General features: G+C 40.1%; 1 protein-coding gene across 1 annotated transcript in view; it reads right to left on the reverse strand.

Moving 5' to 3' along the window:
• SPATA16 (spermatogenesis associated 16) overlaps window positions 1-14,807 on the reverse strand; it is a 138,241-nt gene extending 123,434 nt beyond the window's left edge. Inside the window, 1 exon segment of the mRNA XM_041406076.1 lies at window positions 14,502-14,807. Coding sequence (XP_041262010.1) covers window positions 14,502-14,807 — 306 coding nt within the window.
• Window positions 14,808-21,284: the final 6,477 nt, after the last annotated feature.

Consider the following 21,284-nt stretch of genomic DNA (forward strand, 5'->3'; position numbering starts at 1 on the left):
TGCTTGATCTATCACAACTTTCTAGATCTGATGCCCCACTCACTCTGAACCTGGGAATGTGATTCATTTAAACTTTTAAAGAGAGATAATAGCAATGTAAATAAATTTTATAGTAACTCATAATGCTTTTAATAGCATGAATGTTGATAGAGTTTTTCTATGAAGTCCCAAGGCACTTTATACAGCTACACTATTAAAATAGGAAAAGTCATAAAATATAGAAGACTTGTGTGGCAAAAAAAGGATCTTAATCCGTTGAATCTGTGAAGTGCAGGTCAGGATCTGAAGCATTATTATCTTCAGGCTAAGCTTAAAATCATAGGTGTATGAATAAAGTATTTATTGCTGCTTTTGTGAATGAAGGCTAGAACTTAAAAGCAAATTTATTTTCACTAACAATCTCTGTACTAAAATTATTAAATAGGCAGTTATTAATCATAAATTATTTCAAAAATGTCCAGCGCAGAGTTTGACAGCAGGCTTGCCCAGAAAGTTAAAGGAAGATCAGAAGTTTGAACAATGGTGTGGCCTTAACTGGATGTTACAGTGTGTCCATGAAGGCTCCATTCTGTGATGCCCAGTTGTGTCTGAAACTTCATGCAGGTTTTCTTCTTGACTGTAGTTAAAGATGCATTTTTTTCTTTCCAGACCTTTTCAGCTTCTCCCTTTCCATTCTACATCTGCTCGAGCACGTCCTGTGTTAGTGCCTGAATATCTGATTTAGCAGCCTGCACAAGATCTATCCCCAGAATTTTTAATATGTACCAAGTATTTGACTTACTGTAGTAGATCCTTGATGAAATATGCTGGAATATTGATAGAAAAAAGATAAATCTTATTTGGAAAGGTCAGACAAAAAAAACCGAGTGTGTTACTTTGAACTCCATCATTTGGCAGATGCAATCTTGGGAAAAAGAGGGAGGGGGACAGGCAAAAGGAGTTTAATAGATTAAAGATATTAGAACTTCTTGGGTCAGATGAGGCTGTTTACTTCTATCAAGGACAGCAGACAAATGGTCTGTAGAGATGTGGAGCCATTAGTCATCAGGTCTAACAAGCTAGCAGAAGGTGGATGAAAACAGACTAGAAAATGGACAAAAAACCAAATGCAGTGTCTGTCTTCAAAAACTATGCAACTTAGCCTCAACTGTCAAAAAAGGGAAAGAAATAATTAAAGTACTCTGAAGTAACCCTAACATTGCAGAGAAATACATAACTGCTGGTGTGGGTTTGCGGAGAGCACATCACATTGAATGAGTCTAATTTTCTTTTACAACTGAGCAGCTTCTTTTGTGGACAGGTAAGAAGCGGTAGGTGTTAGAGATTGGCAGGGCTTTGCTGAGGCCAGCCTGTTTTCATGGCATTCTCACAAGGCAGGCAGGGAAATGCTGGACCTGTGCTTAATGGAGTGCAAGACCAGCTGTATTAATGCACTCAGAGACCTTAGCAAAAGTTTACCGCAAAATGGGGGACAACTTGTCTCCAAAGACAGAGGTAGGAGTTGTGTTGGGTCATGAACTGAGCAAGCCAAGGCTTTGATGTGCAAGATTCACAGTTAACTCTTACAGGTACAAGTAATTGCCCTGGTAAAAGCTCGGCTCGATCTCTACTGTTTAATTTTGGGTACTGCACTTGGAGCAGGACCCAGACCAGCAGCAGGAGTGACCAGAGCCTCAAGAACGAGATATACAATGACTGACTGATTGACAAACCAGAGCTTAGAGGATGGAGGAAGGGAAGGCTCATGGAGGAATACAGAGTTTCTGAAAACTTTAAGGATCTTGTAGGATAGGAGGGTCTAAGCTGTTTTCTGTATTGCAGGGGATCAGGCAGATTGCAAGGAGCATCAACTGCAGCAAGAAAGATTCAGATTAGACAATAAAAAATTATCTGCAAACTGTGTAATGATGCATATTTTTCTGAGGTTGTCTGTAAATTGTCATTAGAGATCTTTAATTAGACAAATATTTATCTAATGCAATGCAAGTTTATTTGAGCCTTCCTTAAGGCAAGGAGATACTCTTGGTGGCCTTTCTGGGTCCATTTTTTCCCCATTTTTCTATGATTCTATTAATTATTTTAGGAGATCATAGTGTACTAACATAATTTCCCTCACATTTTGTTGGAGACTGATAACAAATCTTCCAATTCATCATACTATCCTGTGAGCTGGCAGTGATATCTCTCTGCTAAAGCATTTACAAAATGCAAAATGAGTAAATAGTCTTTTAATGAAATGTATCTATGAAATGTAGGCCATTTCCTCTCAGAATTGAATTAAGTCATTACAAGTGATCAATAACTAGATTTCTGCATCTACTGGAAAGCTCTGCTGTAGAGTTATATAAATAGTTCAGAGTAGGAGAATATGGCTGATATTTTATCACTGTGCCTCTGGAAGTGTCCAAAACCTGCTGGCTGTCTTAAAAGATGTGTGACTGGATGTGTGACTGATCCTCTTTCATCTGTAGGCTAACATGTGATAGAGGACATGACCCAGAATTATGGGTCATGTCCTCTATCACAGAGTACCAGAGACCTCTGCAAAAAACTGAAGAATTCTGGGCAGATTTCTGAGGCTCTGGCAAGTATTCATCATCCCTTATGGAGAGTAACAAAAGCACTGAGTCAAAATCTGCAAGAATTAAGGCACGTAATTGAATATATCAGAACAAAAGCAGCATGACTTTAGAAACTGTGAGCCTGCTTTGCTTTGACTTTAGTGGTCTTCCCCAGAGCTGGGTTAGAACACTTAGCTGTGGACATGTGTCAAGTGACTGTGCTGCTCCTGGTGCTGTATGTCTTTTACATGAAAGAAAATCCCTTCAGTCCATAGATGTGTGTCACTGGTCCTCTCGAGTGTGTCAACTCAATATCCAAACACAAACTTCCCTAAACAGGGAAGTGTATCATTTTCTGTAATGAAAAGCTTGTTAAAAAGATTAATCCACCTTGTCTGGTTTGGGGTAGATATTGTGTGCCATAAATGGAAATATTTTAAATTTTGAAGCTTCCCCTTCAATCAGAGAAAGCTTTAAAAAGTTACTTAGTTGTTAACTGAGAGTCAGAAATCTGTCTGCTATGAATATAATGGGAACCTAATATCCATCAATGTGACCAGTAGACGCAGATATTTCTCCTTTCTTTAGGTTATACATCCTTTTAGATTTTCAAATGCTTTCATTGCAGTATTATTCAGATTTTAACAGTTATGTACTTCTCACTGGCCTCTTCTTCAACCTTTAGTCTTAGTGAACTGCATGTTCCGCTGTCTAAAACTGGGTCTGTTTCATCTACTGCTATTTATGTGATTGTTTTCATATTCCGTTTCTTGCTGTCAAAGGGGTTGCTTATTGTGCTAAAAGGACTCTGTTTCAGTTCTCCCAGCTCCATAATGTGCTCACATCTCGTACTTTTTCTAAGAGGGGCAGGCGAGGTCAGCGTCACTTGGTGGGGAAGGAAGGACGAAAGGTGTTTGGCGACAGGATCTGTGTCCATTTCAGCTTTGTGTAAGCTTTGTACATAATGGCAGTGCAGAATTTCACAACTGTGGATGCAGTTGCCCTCTTCCTTTAAAACGGCTTCAGATAACTTCATCTTCTCATCCCCTTACTCCTCACTCACCTGCGAGCAGGGCATGAGCTCTCAGAGGCCTTTCTTGCCCTATTGAGAGCACTCTGGTTAACTAAGTTTTCCAGACTTCAGTTCATTGTTTCCACCTGACCTGCACAGTTGTCACTTCAATTGATTCATGGTGTATACGAGAGTGTTTTAAACTACCTGACTATTAAGGGCTGTCTATATTTTGCTACAGTGCTTCTCATTTTCGTTTGTTTTGTCGCTGTTATAACTGGAAGCCGTAATTAACCACGTACTTCACATGTGTTACCTGTTACCAAGGCAATATTGTCTTTAAATCTGAGGAGGTGGATTTGCTTTCTTTATATCCCAAGAGCCCTATTCTGATTTCAGATCTGCACCTGCTTAGCAACAAGACATGTTTGGGGGGCCAGCTGTAACTTTGGTTTAAAAGTACAGCTGAGTGGAGATGTGATTGTCCTTAAAACCACCAAAGCTCAGGCTCTAAGTATTTAGCAGTACATCCATATATTAGAATTATATGAGACTCTTAGACCCCAGTGGGGTCTATTTCTTTCTCAAAAAACCTTATTTGTTTTGCATAGAAAACTGTGTTAGCCTTTGCATGGAGTAATCAAACTGTTATGATTTATGGTTAAAGGAGTGATCTACATATATTTATTTATATATATTGCAGTATGTACTGTGTAAGAAATCCCCATTCCTGCTATAGCCTAAGTGGCTGGAACATGCAACACGTTTTGCCTGGTGGAGTGTAAAGGAGAGGTAAACATGCTGTTCCCATGACACTAATTTTTTTAGTGTAAGAATATTCTTTCTTCTCAGTTGCATTGTGTCCATCTGCTGTTTGCTGCCAGGCATCCCAGCACATGCAGAGTTATACCAAATAAGTTGCCCTCCACCTTACCTTATGCTGAAGAGCCCTTCTGGCTTCTCTAGTTCTCTACTTTGAGGTCTTTAGTTAAACTCTTCTGTGCCAGGGAGAAATTCTGTGCAGATGAAAAGCAGACTGTAGAAGGACATAATAATTATACCAGCAGAAAAAATGTCAGCCGACTAATGTAGATCCCCTATAGGGGTTTGAATCATCTTATGAGAAGTGAAGCCATTAAATAAAACAAAATGTTAGAGATTTTGTTGGGAGTGACAGAAACAGCAAAATGTTCTTCCTGCTGTATCTCTGACGTTCAGAAATTTTTGGCTGAGTGAAAACAGCAGGCTATCTTTCTGAGTTAGCAGAGCTCAGACGTATATAAAGGTTTCTTAAGGAGAAAAATGTGAACCATGCCCTGGCAGAAGTACTTGTTGGGTATTTTATCATAAATTTTTAAAAAATAAAATAATCTGCATCACAATCCTGGGAACAAATGAGCTCAGAGGCGCTGCAGAAGCTTGCCAGGATCATCTGGTCTTTTGCCTTTGAATGGAGGCTCAATTAAAACCCAGAATTACAAGGCCAATCTATGTAGTTTTGTTCAAGGGGGAGAAAATAAAATTAAGTGCTGGGAAAATACCTAGTGATGTGTGACCCCCCCTCGCCCACAATTCTTACAGAATTAATATTCGTGATTTTACTGTGTTTATCCAAACTTACTGTTTATAACTACATTTATTAATACGTCTTTTGAAACACTCCTGACATTGCCCATGTTCCACTGAAGGAGAAATGGAGGCTGTTCACAGAATTTCTGTGAATAGGCTCTTGCTATTTGAAGAGGAAAAGACATATTCTTTGACAAGTGTGCAAAGAGGGGAAAAAAAAAATCTGTCTGTGAGTGGGAGTCCAGTTTTTTCCCCTGTATCTCACTGGAAGACTGTAAGAAAGGATTCTTACATTACATCAACCACAAATGACATGAGAATTTTTTCAAGTTACTTCTGAAGCTGATACCCAGGAGAATTGTTCATGCAGAAGATATTTTTAAATTTTCAAAGAAAAGTCAGAGTGTAACTTTTGTTTCATTCTCAGACGTCGTTTATAATCTGTCCTGTCTCTGCTGGGTCCAGTGTTCTTATAGATGAGCCTTTCCTGTCCTTTTGTCCTTCCTTCCTAATGTAGTGTTAATTCACTGACAATAAAGCCTTTGATACTGAGGTCTGTGTAAGGCAGGTGTTCCTTCACCCTATGCCAGGTAGCACTAACTCTCAAATGGATTTTTCCAGAGAACACAACAGCTCGAGGGGAAACTGCTGGTTGACCCTTTAGAGGATGTACTGTGTGAACTCTTAAATCAAAGCTGTTAATGATGAGGATGTAAAAACTCTTGGAGCACTAACACTGCCAGGGTAATCTTACAAGACCTGCCATTCAACACAGTAATTAGGGATTGTTAGTTAGGGTCATTATTTACTGCAGCTGTAATTAAACTGTGACTGAAAGGATGCATCACAGGGCTGATGGTGAGAGGTGGATATGAAGGACAGATAGAAGAGGTACCAGTGCTTAGTCTGTGAGATTGTGCAGGAGAAACCAGTGGCCAAGTTTGTGGAATACACAGCCTCATTTCTACCTGGAAATTTTTCCTGGACGTTTGGTGGCCTTTGGGAATCACTTCATTTGTGTGTGTGATATCCTACTGGTAGAACCTATGAGGCTTGGGCGAAGGAAACCCAAGCTCTGTTCTGGTTTAGTTATCAGTACTTAGCTCTTTACAAGCCTCGTGTTTTCCCAGCTCTTACTTGCAGCATGAGATGGTTTCTGCATCCTGAACTAATAGAGTTTGGGTCTGCAACATCTTTATGGCAGTGACTAATGCAGGAGCCAGAAAGCACCATTTGGTTTGAAGGTCCCACAATAAGCCACAGCCTCATCTCAGCCGTGTTTGTGTCATGTAGTAGAATTCCACCAAAGCAAATGGCTTTATTCTGGGTCTTAAACAATGTAATTGAAATCAGGTTCTGTCTCAAAGCATTTGGTTCTTTGCATTAAAAAAAGCAAAGAACCAAAATCATACATTTTTTAATTAAGCAAAAGATGTAACATGGGTAACAAGTACAATCACCAGCTCCTTGGTGACAAAATATGACATTTTAAAGAAGACCCTTACAGCATCTTAACTGACCTCAAACCACACCCTTGCAACAAGACAACCTGAAAATCAACAGCTCAGGGTGGCCTTATCCATTCATTCTTTTTGAAAGAAGGCTCAAGAGACATAAAGACCTGTGGTTTTGGTAGTCTGCTCAGGGGTGTGACAGCTTCAGGTATCTTCCAGTTCCCATAAAAATAAATGAGAATAATATGTGTGGTGTTTCAATACGTGGCCTAGGTAGGACCCTGCTGCAAGAGCAGTTCAGTAATGCAGGGGAGTGAAACAGATTTTCCTATGCCTGGGCTGGAAGGTGTTCCAATTACAAACTACATTTAGCAGAATACAGCTAAATAAAAATTGCCTACGTCATATACTGCAGCTAGATATATTCCTGAAGCACTTTAAATTAAAAAGCCTTTACGATTCTAAACAACCCATATGTCTGTCAAAGCTGTCATTGTGCTGCAGCAAGTAAAGAAAACAAAACTTAATTTGTGATGAAGCTTCCCCTGGCTGAAAGCACAAGTCTTCCCCATCCCCTGCTCACTATTGCATCTCACTCTCTCTGACTCCTTATGAAATGCTTTGCATTTCCTTTTGAATCACGTCAAGTTAATTTTATGGCAAACAATCTCTGTTTTCTGAAACACAGAGAAGAAATATAATTATTGCTGGGTAGAGGGTGAAGGAGAGTTGGAAGCAAACTGAACAGGATGCTGGTAATTGTTTTTTGGGCACTGGTGCTGGGAAGATTCCAGCCACCTAAGCAAAAAATATCTCAAAAATGTAATTAATTATAAATGGGCAGCTTTGTAGTATAATTTCAAGATCAGAAGGAGAAAGCAACATCCTACTATCAAATATAATAATAAAAATCCCCAACAAACATTACTCAGCAGATGATAATTTCGGTAAATAATCCACTGTTTGGTTCATTATCATATGTAGGTAAAGAGATGTTCCCTTGCTTTAGTTTTCAAAATTTTTAAAGGGACAAGGTGAGATTTTAGGATGTTTAACTTTGACCTCATTCTGTTCCTACTGTGATCAGCGAGGAGTTTGTTATAGGGACAATCTGTTGAGGCCAAATCAACACATTGGCAGTGCTTACCCAAAGGTGTGATCCGCACACCAATGTGCCATTCTTGCTCCTGTAAATCCATCCATCCAGTCAGTTCAGCTCTTCTCGCCTGCATGGAGGCAACACATGGTTTGGGATTGACTGAAATACCTACTCTGCTTCCTTTGCTCATGGAGACAGTTTTTAACTTGTTTGTTTTGGTGTTTCTCATGTACAATTGTTTTCAATTACTTTTGATGTAAGTGGCACTACAAGCAAGCGAGGCTGGCAAGATCTGGTCCTCACTGCAAACATTTCACACTTGTAATCATCTAAATTGCCTTGTGAAATTGTTCATTAGATAAAAATTAATAAATCCTATAAATGAAATCCAACGCACCGTTAGGCTGTTGACATTAAATTTGGCATGAAAACATAGTTGTAAATGAGTCATCTGTGTACACCTTGATTTGGGGCCAAACCTTGAGGTTCTTGAACAAATTTTAAACCACTGTTTACTCTGGAAAGTCTATTGAATGGGAGGGAAAACAGTGGTCTAACTTTTAGCTACGAGAGCTGTTGGTGAAGATTTAATTTTTGTATGAAAACATCTCCCTTCTGCATGCAGGGTCTCACTAACAGGAGCTGTTGTTGAAGATTTAATTTTTGTATGAAAACATCTCCCTTCTGCATGCAGGGTCTGGAGGAGAATGGACTTCTCCATTTTCCTGATTCTGACTATCCAAAAAAAATCAATGTGTAAAATAGTGACATTAGAGTGATTTCTGTGCAAAACTTCCTGTCTGGGACCTTGGAGACTCAGTGTTTGGGAGGGTGATATGGCACTGAAACTGGCTAATGGTGCAAAATTAGTGGGTAGCACAAAGCACTGTAATTATTTCTTGTTCTCCCATTTGAGAAACCCAGAGGATTCAGGTCGGCAATGCAGGTCACCACTGGCTGTGTTTTCCCCCATCAAATATTTCAAGTTTTTATGCACATATACCTACTAATGTTCTAACAGACCTTAGGGTTGCCTCAAGCTGTAGTTTGGTGAGAAAGATAAGGAACTAACCTAAAAGTATATATTTAATTGGAATAGTAATGAGAGGAAAATACTTTTCTCATTCATTACAGGATGAAACCCAAATAACACTTTTCAAATCGATGGAGCTACTTCCCAATCATATCAACAGCTCTGAAAACTCAAGCTTTGGGGTTTTGTCGTCACTGTAGGGAAAAAAATGGTTGTGAGTTGTCTTGGATGAATTAAAAAAAGGTTAGAAAGTGAGTGATTCTCTAAACATAATTTTAGTCTATCGACAGATGGGAGAAATGGAGAACAGGTTGTAAAAGTATAAGCTCAAGCATTATTAATATTGTACTGTTGCTGAGCCAACTCGTAGAGGAACTGAAAAAAACCATCCCATTGGTTAAGTAATCACTACACATATGCTTTTGGAGATTAATACTTGGGAGTTTTCAAAGCTTTTATATGTGTCAGTTCTGCTAAAAGGATGAAACTGCAAAAACGCACTGGTAGCAAGTTTAAAGCATTAATAGTGATGTCAGATGCACTTTAAGGATAATCACGACTCCTTTACATCCAGTAGACCTCGTAGTCTCAGATATGGAAATCAGACTTTTGACAACCAAAACTGTTTGAGAAAGTGGAAAAGGACCAAAGAATGTCCTTTAATATTTTCAACTCTGGTAGCTATTTCATGCTTTGGTTTTGAGTGCTCTGTTCTCTGCTACACACAAGCCCTACTGGTGATTTTAAAACTGGTTGCATAATTACTGTGGCTTCATCCCTTTTCTATCATGGTGGCTGAACTTTTAGGGTCACATTTATTTTTCATTTTCTTTTAAGTAATTGCACTGCTTTATTACAGTCAAGTATTAAGATATTCAATAATCAAAATTAGATAGAACTTAGAGTCCTCAAAAACTACCTCCCTGGAAGATACATCAAATTTGTGTTTGGGGTAATAACATTGATTGAGATTTACTTACATCTGCATGATTTACCCATGTGCTTAATTCTAGATAGAGTTTGGATGTGTGACAAGATATGCAGATGTAAAAAACCAAAGTTTCCTATCCAAAAGTTCTTGTATGGTTTTGGAATACCTTTATTCCATGCTACAGACAATGCTGGGCAGCTGAACTTTTCCATCATTATTGAAGAAGGGGACAAAGCTTAGCTGCTGGCCAGTTGGAGTTTTAAGATATGTGATTTAAAAATCATGACTCAAAAGAAGGTTTATTTTAAGTGAGATCAAATTTGGCCTTGATTTAAGTTTGTTTATTAACAAACTTGAGTCCTTTGTGAGAACCAGACGGGGAAATCACCAACACCTCACAGGCTCACGCCCTTGCTTGAACACTCGTGGTGTCAAGATGTGCTCGTAGAGATTTGTCAGATTAGAACATATTTAACTGTTTCACCACATCTAAATGTATTAAAATATAACAGTAAAAACCTCGGGTCTTATTTTGATGTTTTGATTGTTAATGATTAGTGCTGACAGAGGCTACCTAGGAAACTGTGTGTGGGTACACAGGTGCCTGCAATTGTGATGGAAATTGGGTCAAAATTATCAGCTTTTAAAAATCCCCTGAAATGTCTATTTGCCTTGCTGGCAAAATATTAATCTGTGAGGTTTGTTTCTGGATATCTGGATTCAATACCTGAAACTTGTAGTGGGAGACTGCATAATCCTGATTACATAGGAGGCAAATCAGGCCCACAAAAAGCCTTTTCCTTTTTTTTCCCCTTACTGTACCTAAAATTTCAGATGGAAATTTAACTTTGTGACACAAGTGACCTAAGGACAATATTATTGTTTAAAATGATTGAGTCTAAAGAGTTATATTTCATATGTGAATGTGTCCACTTTGAATCCTAATGCTTATATGGGAAATAGAAGCAAATGCTGGATCAGTGAATTAAAGCAAAAAAGATTCACTCAGAAAGCCCCAGGATCTCAGCAGTAGAATATTTGCAATTTCTTTATTTTAATGCTTCCATTCATTATTTTCTTGGTACTCAGTGAAGGCCCTTTCACCTACAGAAGGAAGAAAATGTTCTCACCCTGTTAAAACAGTGGCCACTAAACACAGAAATATCTTCTTATAGTATGTCCAATGTGTTCCATTATATTGTTAGAACAATATTTCAGTGGCTATTTGAAGTTCCCTCTAAGGTTGCTCAAGAGGTTGATTTAACTCTTGACAACAACTTCTTTGATATTAAAAATAATCTCAGAGTGGATTATAATAATTCAAATAAGATTTTTAATTTTCTGCCCTAGTATGGTATAAATTTCTTGAAATTTTAACACATCAGTATTTCATCCATTCTATTACTCTAGATGCATCTAAGATTCTATTCAAGGGAAAAAAGCATGGAATATCTTTGGAGTCACACCTGCTTCTATTAGAACCATGATAATATTTGTTTTAGAGATTAGTATGGATTATTCAAAGAAGGTGAAATAAACGTTTATAGTCAAAACAAGCAAACAAAAAAAAAATAAAAGAAAATGAAAACTGAAGTTTAAGCACTTCAAGAAACTGTTGGGCATTGTTTCTGAGCTAGAATTTTCCAGAATTTACTGTCAGGAGGCCTTCAGCTGCACAGAACCCTTGAAAGTCAAACCATTTTCAGAGTCCAAAGTATGAAATTGCACTCCTTTTACTATATTTGCCAATAACTTATTGATATTTAATATGCATCCTTATGTACCTCTGCTGTTATGAAACTTTAAGCTACAATCATGTAGTGAATAAGTAATTAATCCAAAAAGAAAACATAAAGGTCTTATTCTTGGTCTCAAAACTCCTGGGCATCTGCACTTTTTCTGTCTAAAGGTTGTGGATGAGGATGTGAATTTTGGAACTAAGCAAGCTGACAATTTCTTTTCAAAGTCATCCTTTCTGCAATTCATTTTCAGCCCTTTCAGTCTCCCTTGGACAGTCACAAAAGACAGCTTTATTATGCAGTTCTATTCCCCTATTTTTGTACATATCATTTTCTGTTTGTCATGTTTAGGGCACCTTCATTTCCTCTGTCTCACAGAAGCAGAGATGATTACATTAAGTGTGGAAGTCTTTTTACTTTTGGTCAGTAAACCATAGAACTATTTTTCATTATTCTTTTTACATTTTGGTGGGGTGGTTGTGGTTGAGTGTTAATGTGGCAAGACTCACGTGGTAACAAAGAACTACTATTACAAGATGGGGAAGGGTAAACTTTTATTAATAAAGTGACTTTATGTTGTCCTTGGGAGATGTATTAGGTACTTGCTGCCTTACAGCATCTTCCCTTCAATATAAATCCCCAGCAAAAGATGTAGGAGTTAGAAGAGGCTGGAATATGTTTTCAATCCTGTTTAATCACTTCAAGTAAAGGGAAGGTATTAGAAATACCCCTGAGGCTAATCCTGACAAATCACCCTCATTCTGAAAGGTAGAACTGATATGTGAGGCCGTGTTACATTTGAGTTTCCACGCCTTGCAGAACCTGAGTGAGCCTGGATCCACCAGCCTTACACAGGGACTTTGTGAACTTCATCATCTGGATGCCCAGTTTAAAGCTCTTAAGGAATTCAGGCATTGCAGTGGTGGGGATTATGTGGATAATTTATTGGCCAGGAGGTTAAATCTGCTTCTCAAGATGGGAATGCCAAATTAACAGTCACTTCAGAAACGTGTCTGACTCATCTTCCTGACAGGCAGAGCTCTCCCCTACGCCTGCCTTCCTGTCCCCTCTGTGTTTGCCCCAGGGCAGGGCTTCCCCTGCTGCCAGTGCTGGCACTGAAGGTGAAGGGCTGATGGCTGATTTTCCCAAGCTAAAACAAATGCAATGTTCCCAGCTGAAAATCCCGTGCTGCAGAAGGTGCTGTGCTGTAGGAACAGCTGCTCCCAGCTCTGTCCTTTCTCTCTGGAGGTCTTCTCTCCTCACAACATCCATGGCTCCACCTGAGCGTGTGGAAAAATGTGGCCACCTCTGTTTGTGGTGCACATGTGGGGAGGGGGCTGCCTTTCCCAGACACCCTCAGAGGTGCAGTAGAGGGGCTGCATCTGCCGACCCATTTTTGGGGCTTGTTCTGCTCCACCCAGTGCCACACTGCAGATGGGAGCATCTGCCCTTGCTGTAGCAGCCATTCAGCAGCAGCTAAAGATGAGATTGCATATTCCAAAGTCACAAGCATTGCTCCAGAGGATAAATCAAGGTCTTGTTTAATTTGAAAACTGAAACAAAATATTTTCACGCACTGGACTTTGGGGAAAGCATTCTGGTTTGGAACCCTGTTAGTTACGCTACCTGAGGACTTCAGAACTGCATCATGTTTGACAAACAGGTGCTGTCTTTGGAATCTCTACAGGATTTCCAGATGGCTCTGCATCCAACGTGGCCATTAAGGAATAAAACTGTTCTTCCACTTGCACTGATTTCTCAGATGTGGTATTTGGTTTTACTGTAAACATGTGTATCTCATACAATAATTGGGAAGAATCTTTCTTGGACTCAGCCTTAAATTAATCATTAATTTTTAGAGGTTTTTTTGTCTTCTTTTGTTGGAGAAAATGGGTTTAAGAGATTTTAATGCCCTTCACCTTCAGCCCTCAAAATTCAACAATAAGCAATTGCTGGGAAGTGATTTTGATTTCCTTGCTGGAAAATATTGTGTGAAATAGTCCTTCACGAGGACATATTTCCCAGTTGAGCAAGCACTAAAGAGTTTACCCTTTTCCTCTGTTTCTTCCCACTCTTCCACTTTGCCTAGGAAGATCTCACAGCATCTCTTGCCTTCCCCCCTCCTTGTCTCTGCCTCCTGTGCACCCGTACTTAAGATCTGTTTTGATTCTTATACTTCCCCTTGAAGTTTTTCCACAGTCATCTCCTTGCACATCCCTGATAACCTCTTCCATTCACCTTGTGAGGGATAAAATGAGTTATAAATCCCACTGCCTGCACAGTACATGTGTGATCCCCCAAGTGAGCCAGGAGGTTTGTTTACTGCCCTGGTTGGATGGACCCATATTTTGTCTCCATCACTCAGGATGCCATTTTGGGATTCCCAATTTGCCAAGGAGAAAAAACCCCAAATAAATTGCTTTTCAAACGCTGAAATATGCAAATGATATGGCTGTGAACCACTACTAGTTAAGAAGATTGTGAACTTTTTATTTTGTTTTCCCTCTCTATTCTGAGTGCAAGCTTGTAAAGGGCTCACAGAGAGACTTGTTGCAGTGCTGTATACTGGGGCTTGTTCTAGTAACCTGGTGATCTACTGACACAAGTGGCTCCCAGGGAACTTGTTTTTAGATTTAAAAAAAATTCATAGAAAAACTTCTTTAGAAAAGCCCTGGATAACAAGACTGACCAATTCTGATTTGGCTTTTGCTATGCCTTCAGTGTGTAATCTCCTCCCTCTCCAGCCCCTGGCGCCTGTGTTTACATCCCTGGACTGTATATTGCTGTTTGCCTAATGAAATGCTGCTCTGGAAGATTTATGGGTGCACATTAATAGAATAATTAAAGGTCTTGGAAAGACTCAGATGAAATCTGTACCAGGTCAGGGGGGGAAAAAAGGAGAGCGGGGAAGTGAGAGATGGGAGGGGATGTGCCTGCATCCACGGCCTGTTGGGTGCCCTGCCAGATGGGGTGAGGGTTGCATGGGAAACACAGCAGAGAGCCAGGGCCGGTATTCCTGCTGGGAACAGCATCCTGGGGAGTGTTTGCCTTCAGGGCTGAAAGCCCAGAGACAGCCGCGCCCGTCTGACCTTCCCTAACCCACCCCGCGCCCGGCTGCCTGGGCAGGGAGGGCGATGGGCAGGGAGGAGCAGCGGCGGAGCGTGCGGCAGCGGCCGGGGGCAGCGCGGACCGCCCGCACCTCGGCGCGCCCGGAGCGGGGCAAACTCTGCGCGTCCCCCCCCACCCCGGCGGGGCCGCGCATCCCCCGCGGGGGCGCGCACGGCGCGGTGTGAGCGCGCAGGAGGTGCCGCGGGGAGCGGAGCGCGGCTCCGGCGCGGCGGCGGCGGCTGCTCGCTGGGCTGGCGGATGGATGGATAGACGGGCGGCTGGCTGGGAGACACCCCGCCATCCCATTTGTGCTCTGCTCACGCGTCTTTCCTCCCTGCCTTTTGGGTTTTGTTTTTTGTGGTTGGTTGGTGGTTTGGTTTTTTTTCCCTCCCCCCCCCATCAAATCTCCCTGGGAATTTTGATTTGCGGGGTTTTTTTTCTCTTCTCTCTCTCTCCTTCCTGCTGAGGATACGTTTTGCTTGCCAAGTTTGTAGTGACACCTCTCAGATTCCCCCGCTCCCGGCTTTTTGGATCTGTTACAGCGCTCGGTTGTATATAGACGTACTGTATTTTTTTTTTTTTTGCATTTTTTTTTTTTAATTTTTACAAGAAAATGGGAATTCTTTGGGAAGCTAATGGATGCTGAGGAGGACGATCCTAAAAAAAAAAAATCTCCTTTTAATCTGTAAATGAAGTGTACGAAGAAATTCTTAAATTCAGCCATCAATTTAGCTCCATGTTAAGCACCTCGAAGTATTTATGATTGCAGAGCAGGTGCAAACAAGGATTAGGAATAAGGTAAGGGAGCTATTTCTGTCTTTGAGGCAGCAGCATTTGCTCAGGGTTATCAGCAGCTTTTCTTTTTGTAGAATCTGAGCTGATTTATTTGCATTTTCGGTGCTGTTCTCCCGTCCTTCCGAGTAATTTCTAATACGTCTGCGTGATTTCCATCACTAAAACATACATTCCTTCTCCCTGGCTGCTCAGGATTTAGGAGTTTCTTGACTGTGCACATGTTTTGGCTGTTATTCGGTAACTGCTTAAAACCACCAATCCTCTGCTAAAAATTATTTCTTACCTTGCACTTTGTCTACCCAGCAGGATTCCTGGAAAAAAAAAAAAACCAAAAACCAAAAAAACAAAACCACCAAAGCCATAGAAAATCAGAACACAAAAGCTTTTTTAAGATTTTCCTTTAAAAAGGAGAGAGAAGTAGTTAAAATTCCCGGAGGGAAAACCGGGGCGGGCGGGGGGTGGTATGTAATAATGAGGTTCTCCCTCTAAAAGCAAATGAACTCTCCTCCCTTCTGCCTCCCCCTCACCAGCAGCTCTCCAGGGCTGAGCCTGATTTCTGGCCATATCGGGGATCCCCGGGGTCCTGGGATGCAAGGGGGGAGAAATTCCTGCTGGGAAGGAGGGATGGATCCCGTGCTTCCCTCCGGGATGCTGCAAGATGCTCTCCGTCAACACGCTTTACTAATTTTTGTTTTATCAGCTCCATTTAGGGATATAAATGGCACGAGCAAGGATATAAATTACCAGCTAACGGCGGCGATAGCCCGTGTTTTATGGGATTTAATGATTTCTCTTGTTTTGAAAAAGCTCTTGTGACGCTAACAATAAAGAACTCCATAAATCATCTAAATGAATTGTGTTCCAGCAAAGGCAATTTTTAGTCTTCTGCTGGGTATCTCCTAGTCCCGATAATTAATATTGCATTAACAGTTGTGAGCGTGTTTGTGCTAATAAAGGTGCCATTACTAAAAAGTGGCTCTCTTGCTGTGGGTCCCATGTTTACTGGAGTCCCAGGGAGTGCCTGAGCTGTGTCTGGCTGCTGTCCTCTGCTCTGGAATCAGATCAGGTGATGGGAAGTGAGCGTGGTGTGCGAGCCTACCTGTGCGAGCCTACCTTCCCTGGCACTGCCAAGAGTGAAACCCATGAACAGCCTGCTCCAGTCAGGCTGAAAGCAGGAGGCAATCATCACTTAGGCCTTCTGATTAATGTTTTGATTAAAAGACAAGCAAATGAAGTTGTTGATTTTTTATTTTTTTTAAATTCTGATAATTTTATCATCAGCTTTTAAAACCCTCTTAAAAACAAGCAGGAGCTGTGGATTTCAGTCCTTCAGCAGAGTAGAGCAGTGTTCCTGCAGCGCTGTGAGGAAAGCTCCTCTTTCATGTTATCCTTTTCTGTTGCTTTATTTCCACCTTCTTCTGCTTTCATGAACACGTATTTTTTCAGCTGTTATTTACAGCCAAGCTGTACTGAAAGGGCTGGAATAACATAAGGGTGATCTCCTCATGAAGCAAAATGTGCTATGAGGAAAAGACTCAAGTTTGGCTGTTTTAAGAGAATTTTTAAGGGTTTGTATTTGCCTGAGTTCTCTTTTCACTCTCTTTAGCGTGGTCTGCAACTGGTGATGCAAAACCATCTGTAATTACGTATATCACCCACGTAGCTCACTGTGTGTTCAGTTACAGACCCACTTAAAGCTGCCCATAAATCCTTCACTGTGCAAAAGCATTAATCAGAGGTTGAACAGGTGCTGGTTCAGTTCACCACGTTTGTGTCAATAGTTGCTGGTATACCATTCCATAGATATGCTGAGTCTGCCAGAAATTGTTGCCATGGTTTTGTTTTGTTCAGTCTGGTAAGATTGAACTTCTTGTGGCTGCTGAGTAGGCATTTGAGTGAAGTTAATGGAACCAAATCTGAGAAGTTATTTCATGAAATGTATGTAGATTTTAGTGCTTTCTCTGAGCTCCTCTGAATGGAGAGTTTTATTACCATGAAATAGTTCAGAGATGCTGAGTTCAATTCTACTCTCCTTATTCAAGCAAAAATTTTCATAGCCTTCATGAATCTTGTTTGTGTCAATAGTTGCTGGTATAATACCATTACATAGATATGCTGAGTCTGCCAGAAATTGTTGCCATGGTTTTATTTTGTTCAGTCTGGTAAGATTGAACTTCTTGTGGCTGCTGAGTAGGCATTTGAGTGAAGTTAATGGAACCAAATCTGAGAAGTTATTTCATGAAATGTATGTAGATTTTAGTGCTTTCTCTGAGCTCCTCTGAATGGAGAGTTTTATTACCATGAAATAGTTCAGAGATGCTGAGTTCAATTCTACTCTCCTTATTCAAGCAAAAATTTTCATAGCCTTCATGAATCTATACATAAAGATGTTTTCAATAAGAATTTCTGACTGTGCAATTGGGCAATTTAGATGGTAACTTTGATGTCAGAGTTTCTTATTCAAAGTTAATTTGTCAGGGTTAGGAAGTTCGCTGTTTATCTCCATAAGCTGGAAAGGGTCAAGGAGTGTTTCCTGTGGTGTCATTGGTAGAGCTCCTGTCATTCCTTCTTTGCCAAGGAACAGCCACTCAATGGGAACAGATTTGCATTTGAGCTTTTAAAATGTCTTTCCTCTGAGCATCGGGAACACTTAGAGGACTGAATTGGTGACTCACTAGATGGGTTGTCTGCATCCCTTGTTACTGTTCATTATCGTTTGTATCTTGTGTGCATTTGAGCATAATCTAGCTCTTGAATTGACAGGTCATTGCTTGAATACGTTCTTTGTTTATTTTCCTGTTTGCTTTTCTATTTGAATGTGTTTGTCCCCATACACTGTAATAATGATAATTCCTTAAGCAACAGTGGGTTGCAAGCAAATGCTTGGGTTCATGGCTCAGCAATGACTCGTGACTGTTGGATCCTAGTGCTGATCAAGGTGTATGGAAAATCAAATCTACAACTATAATATACACTACTTATTTAGTTCTTGCTGTTAAATTAACCTTGGGATATCTTTTTTTTTTTCAGATGATAAACAGTGTTTACAGAACTCTTGTACTTTAATCCATAGGATGAAAGTCTGTAATTTTGCAATGGGAAACCAAAGAGCCTTTCAAAGGCTCATATTGTACCCAATTCCATGTGATTACTGATGGAACAGTTTGATCCCACTTAAATTTTTACTTGAAATCTCCTGGTGCTTTTCAGCAGTGAGGAGCTATGCATATCATATTTATTTCTGATGGAAAGCACCTGAAATGGGAGTAATCTGAGATTGTGCAGTGGTTCAGTAGTCAGTGTAAGTAGTGGACCTGTGCCCTTTGTTGGTTTCTTCCAGGCTGTAGTATGAAACTTCTACAAAAGTTGCAAATGTTTTTGAGGGAAAAGAATGAATGGATAAAGAAATACAATGTTTGACCTGGCAGAAATAAGCTTCACTGAAAGAAACAGAAATATGCATAACAACATTTACCTACTTTTGGCAGTGGTTTAATGAGATCCATGAGTGGTATGGGATGTCAAATGCTCATTTAGTGGTTGTGGAGATGCTGGCCACAGACTGGCCTCATCCAAAGACCTCCAGGTGATGACCCCTCCACTCTATGGAGCAGTGGGATGCTGTGGGGCACCTGCCCACTCAGACCCATTCAGTCTGGGTATCCTGCTGGCTGTGTGATCCGCTCTGTGATGAGCATTCCACCTGCAAGGGCAGGAGGTGCAGAGCACCCAGCTGGTTCATGTGGCTGGATTCTGTTGCTTCTGCGATCCCATCAGAGCCAGCAGGGTGAGCTCAATAAAGCACACTGGAGTTGTGACCATTCCATGTGGTGTTTGTCTTGTTTGAGAAACTCCAGGACTGATGAAAGCTGATTTACCAGAGATTTGTGTCTACTAGAGTCAAACCCTTCCCCAGTTAAAATACTGATGAGTGCTTTCCCTCTTTCTTGTGACCAGTAATGTGATGCAGTTGCTCTTTTATTTATTTTTCTTTTAAGAGAAGTTGACTGAAGCATTCAGAGTCTTGCAGAGCTCTTCGTACCTGTTCTGTCACTAAACTGTCAGCAAATTTGCATGCTTCTCTGAGAGTTTGGAGTGCATCAACAACTGATTAAAAAATGTGTAGAAGTGCACACAAAGCCTGGCTGTGTACATCTTGCTGAGTTAGAAAACCAGATTAAAACTTCAGGCTTGCATAGGACATTAATTTTCTCATGTAAAAAGTTGGAAAGCTGTTTCACTCATATCAAAACTTCTCAGTGCACAGCATAAGAGTTTGCTACTGCTGACAGCTGGAGAGATTTCTCCTGGGCTCCATGTATTAGTGGACCAAGCTTTAAGTTCAACATCTGTCTGGAGAGGTCCATGTGGGGAAGAGGAGTAATTGCCAGAAATCTGCTGTATATCCAGTTAAAGCTATAGCTTTGCGTAAATAGGAATAAAGCTTCACAAGAGACCAATTTTAGTTGTGGAAAAGACCAGGTTGTTTTGATATTAATGTGAAGTTGATTTCTGCAACTTTCTAGGAAACAGTTATAGCTGTGCATGAGTCCTGTGGGCTTCAGAACCTTTTATAAAGTCAGGAAAAAGAATGAAATTATTTGAATACTTTCTAGATTTTTAAGCATGTGTCTGCCTCAAGGTATATTTCTTAAATGGAATTTTGTAGTTTTATCCAGATGAACTGTAGTTTTATCAACATGAACCTAGGCTGTGGTTTGGGGGAAGCTTTCAGATGTGTTTTCTCTGTGGGGAAGGGGCTGGTCAAGTTACCTGCACAGTAGGAAGAAGAGGATGGGAAAAATGAGGGGGATGAAGCTAGAAAGAAGATGTGCCAGAAAAGATGATATATTGAATTTTTGTAATGATAAATTGCTACTAATTGAGCATAATAGTAGGAACTGGTTAGCTATATCAGCTTACTAACTTCATATATTATACAGAGGGGAGAAATACAGGGAAAGAAAGCATTTCTATCTATGGATTCCAGTAAAATAATATAAACCCAACTCTGTTTTCCAGAGCCTTAGTAACAGAACTGCAATTAGCATAACATTTCCAAGGACTGGGATAAATAAATACCAGATGTGCTTATTTATTTATTTAGGATTTGATCCATTTCCTATCAAGAGGAACTTTATTATTCACAGGAAGGAAAAGAGGGAGAGTGAATTGTTCCTCTGAAGTGGATGGGAGACTTTCCATCCCAGTTGCCATAAAACGGCAGTGAGGGTTTCTGAATTTTGAAATGTCAGTTTGGTGTAGATATTTTCTTAATGTTTTGTAGAGTTATTTTCCAGCACTCAGTATGGTGGAAGTTTATCTTAAGGAAATAGGAATATACTTAGATGTATTTATTTTTGACCCTTGCATTTTATTTTACTCAAAACCCATTCAGAACTGGCTTATCTGTTATTTTTGGTAAAACATCACCTCTGGCTGAGACATATTTAAATTTATTAAAAAAACCTCAAACGCCTGAACTAAGATTTGGCTTGGTGCCAACTGAACATATTTATTAGAAAATTAAAAGCAGATGAAGTTTTACTGAAAGACATAGCCAGATAGCCATTTATATTACAGTAAAATGAAAATTAGATGCTACTAAGTTATAAATGAATTATAGAGTTCTGAGGTTTTATTAATTATTGTTTGCATTCCTTGCACAACCAGGAAGTTCTGCCAAAATCATCACCTTCTTGTGCAATACAATGCAAATAAAAAATGAAAATAGATGAAACAGATGAAAATAGAAATACTTGTGTTCCAAGGAATTTAGGCTTCACTCTGAGTTCTTATTACATGATTTACCACAGTTTCCCTGAGTCTGGGTGTTCACAACATGGGAAAGCACCATAAATTGTGAGACAACTGGAATATTGTGTCAAAGTACAGTGGCCAGAAAGAAAAATACAGTGTGCTCAGGGAAATAAACCTCTGGAGACACTTCTGAAAAGAAAACCCTCAAACATTTGAGAACTTT

Source organism: Onychostruthus taczanowskii, unplaced genomic scaffold (genome assembly GCF_017590055.1).
Source record: "Onychostruthus taczanowskii isolate IOZ18803 unplaced genomic scaffold, ASM1759005v1 scaffold24, whole genome shotgun sequence".
Taxonomy (NCBI): Eukaryota; Metazoa; Chordata; class Aves; order Passeriformes; family Passeridae; genus Onychostruthus; species Onychostruthus taczanowskii.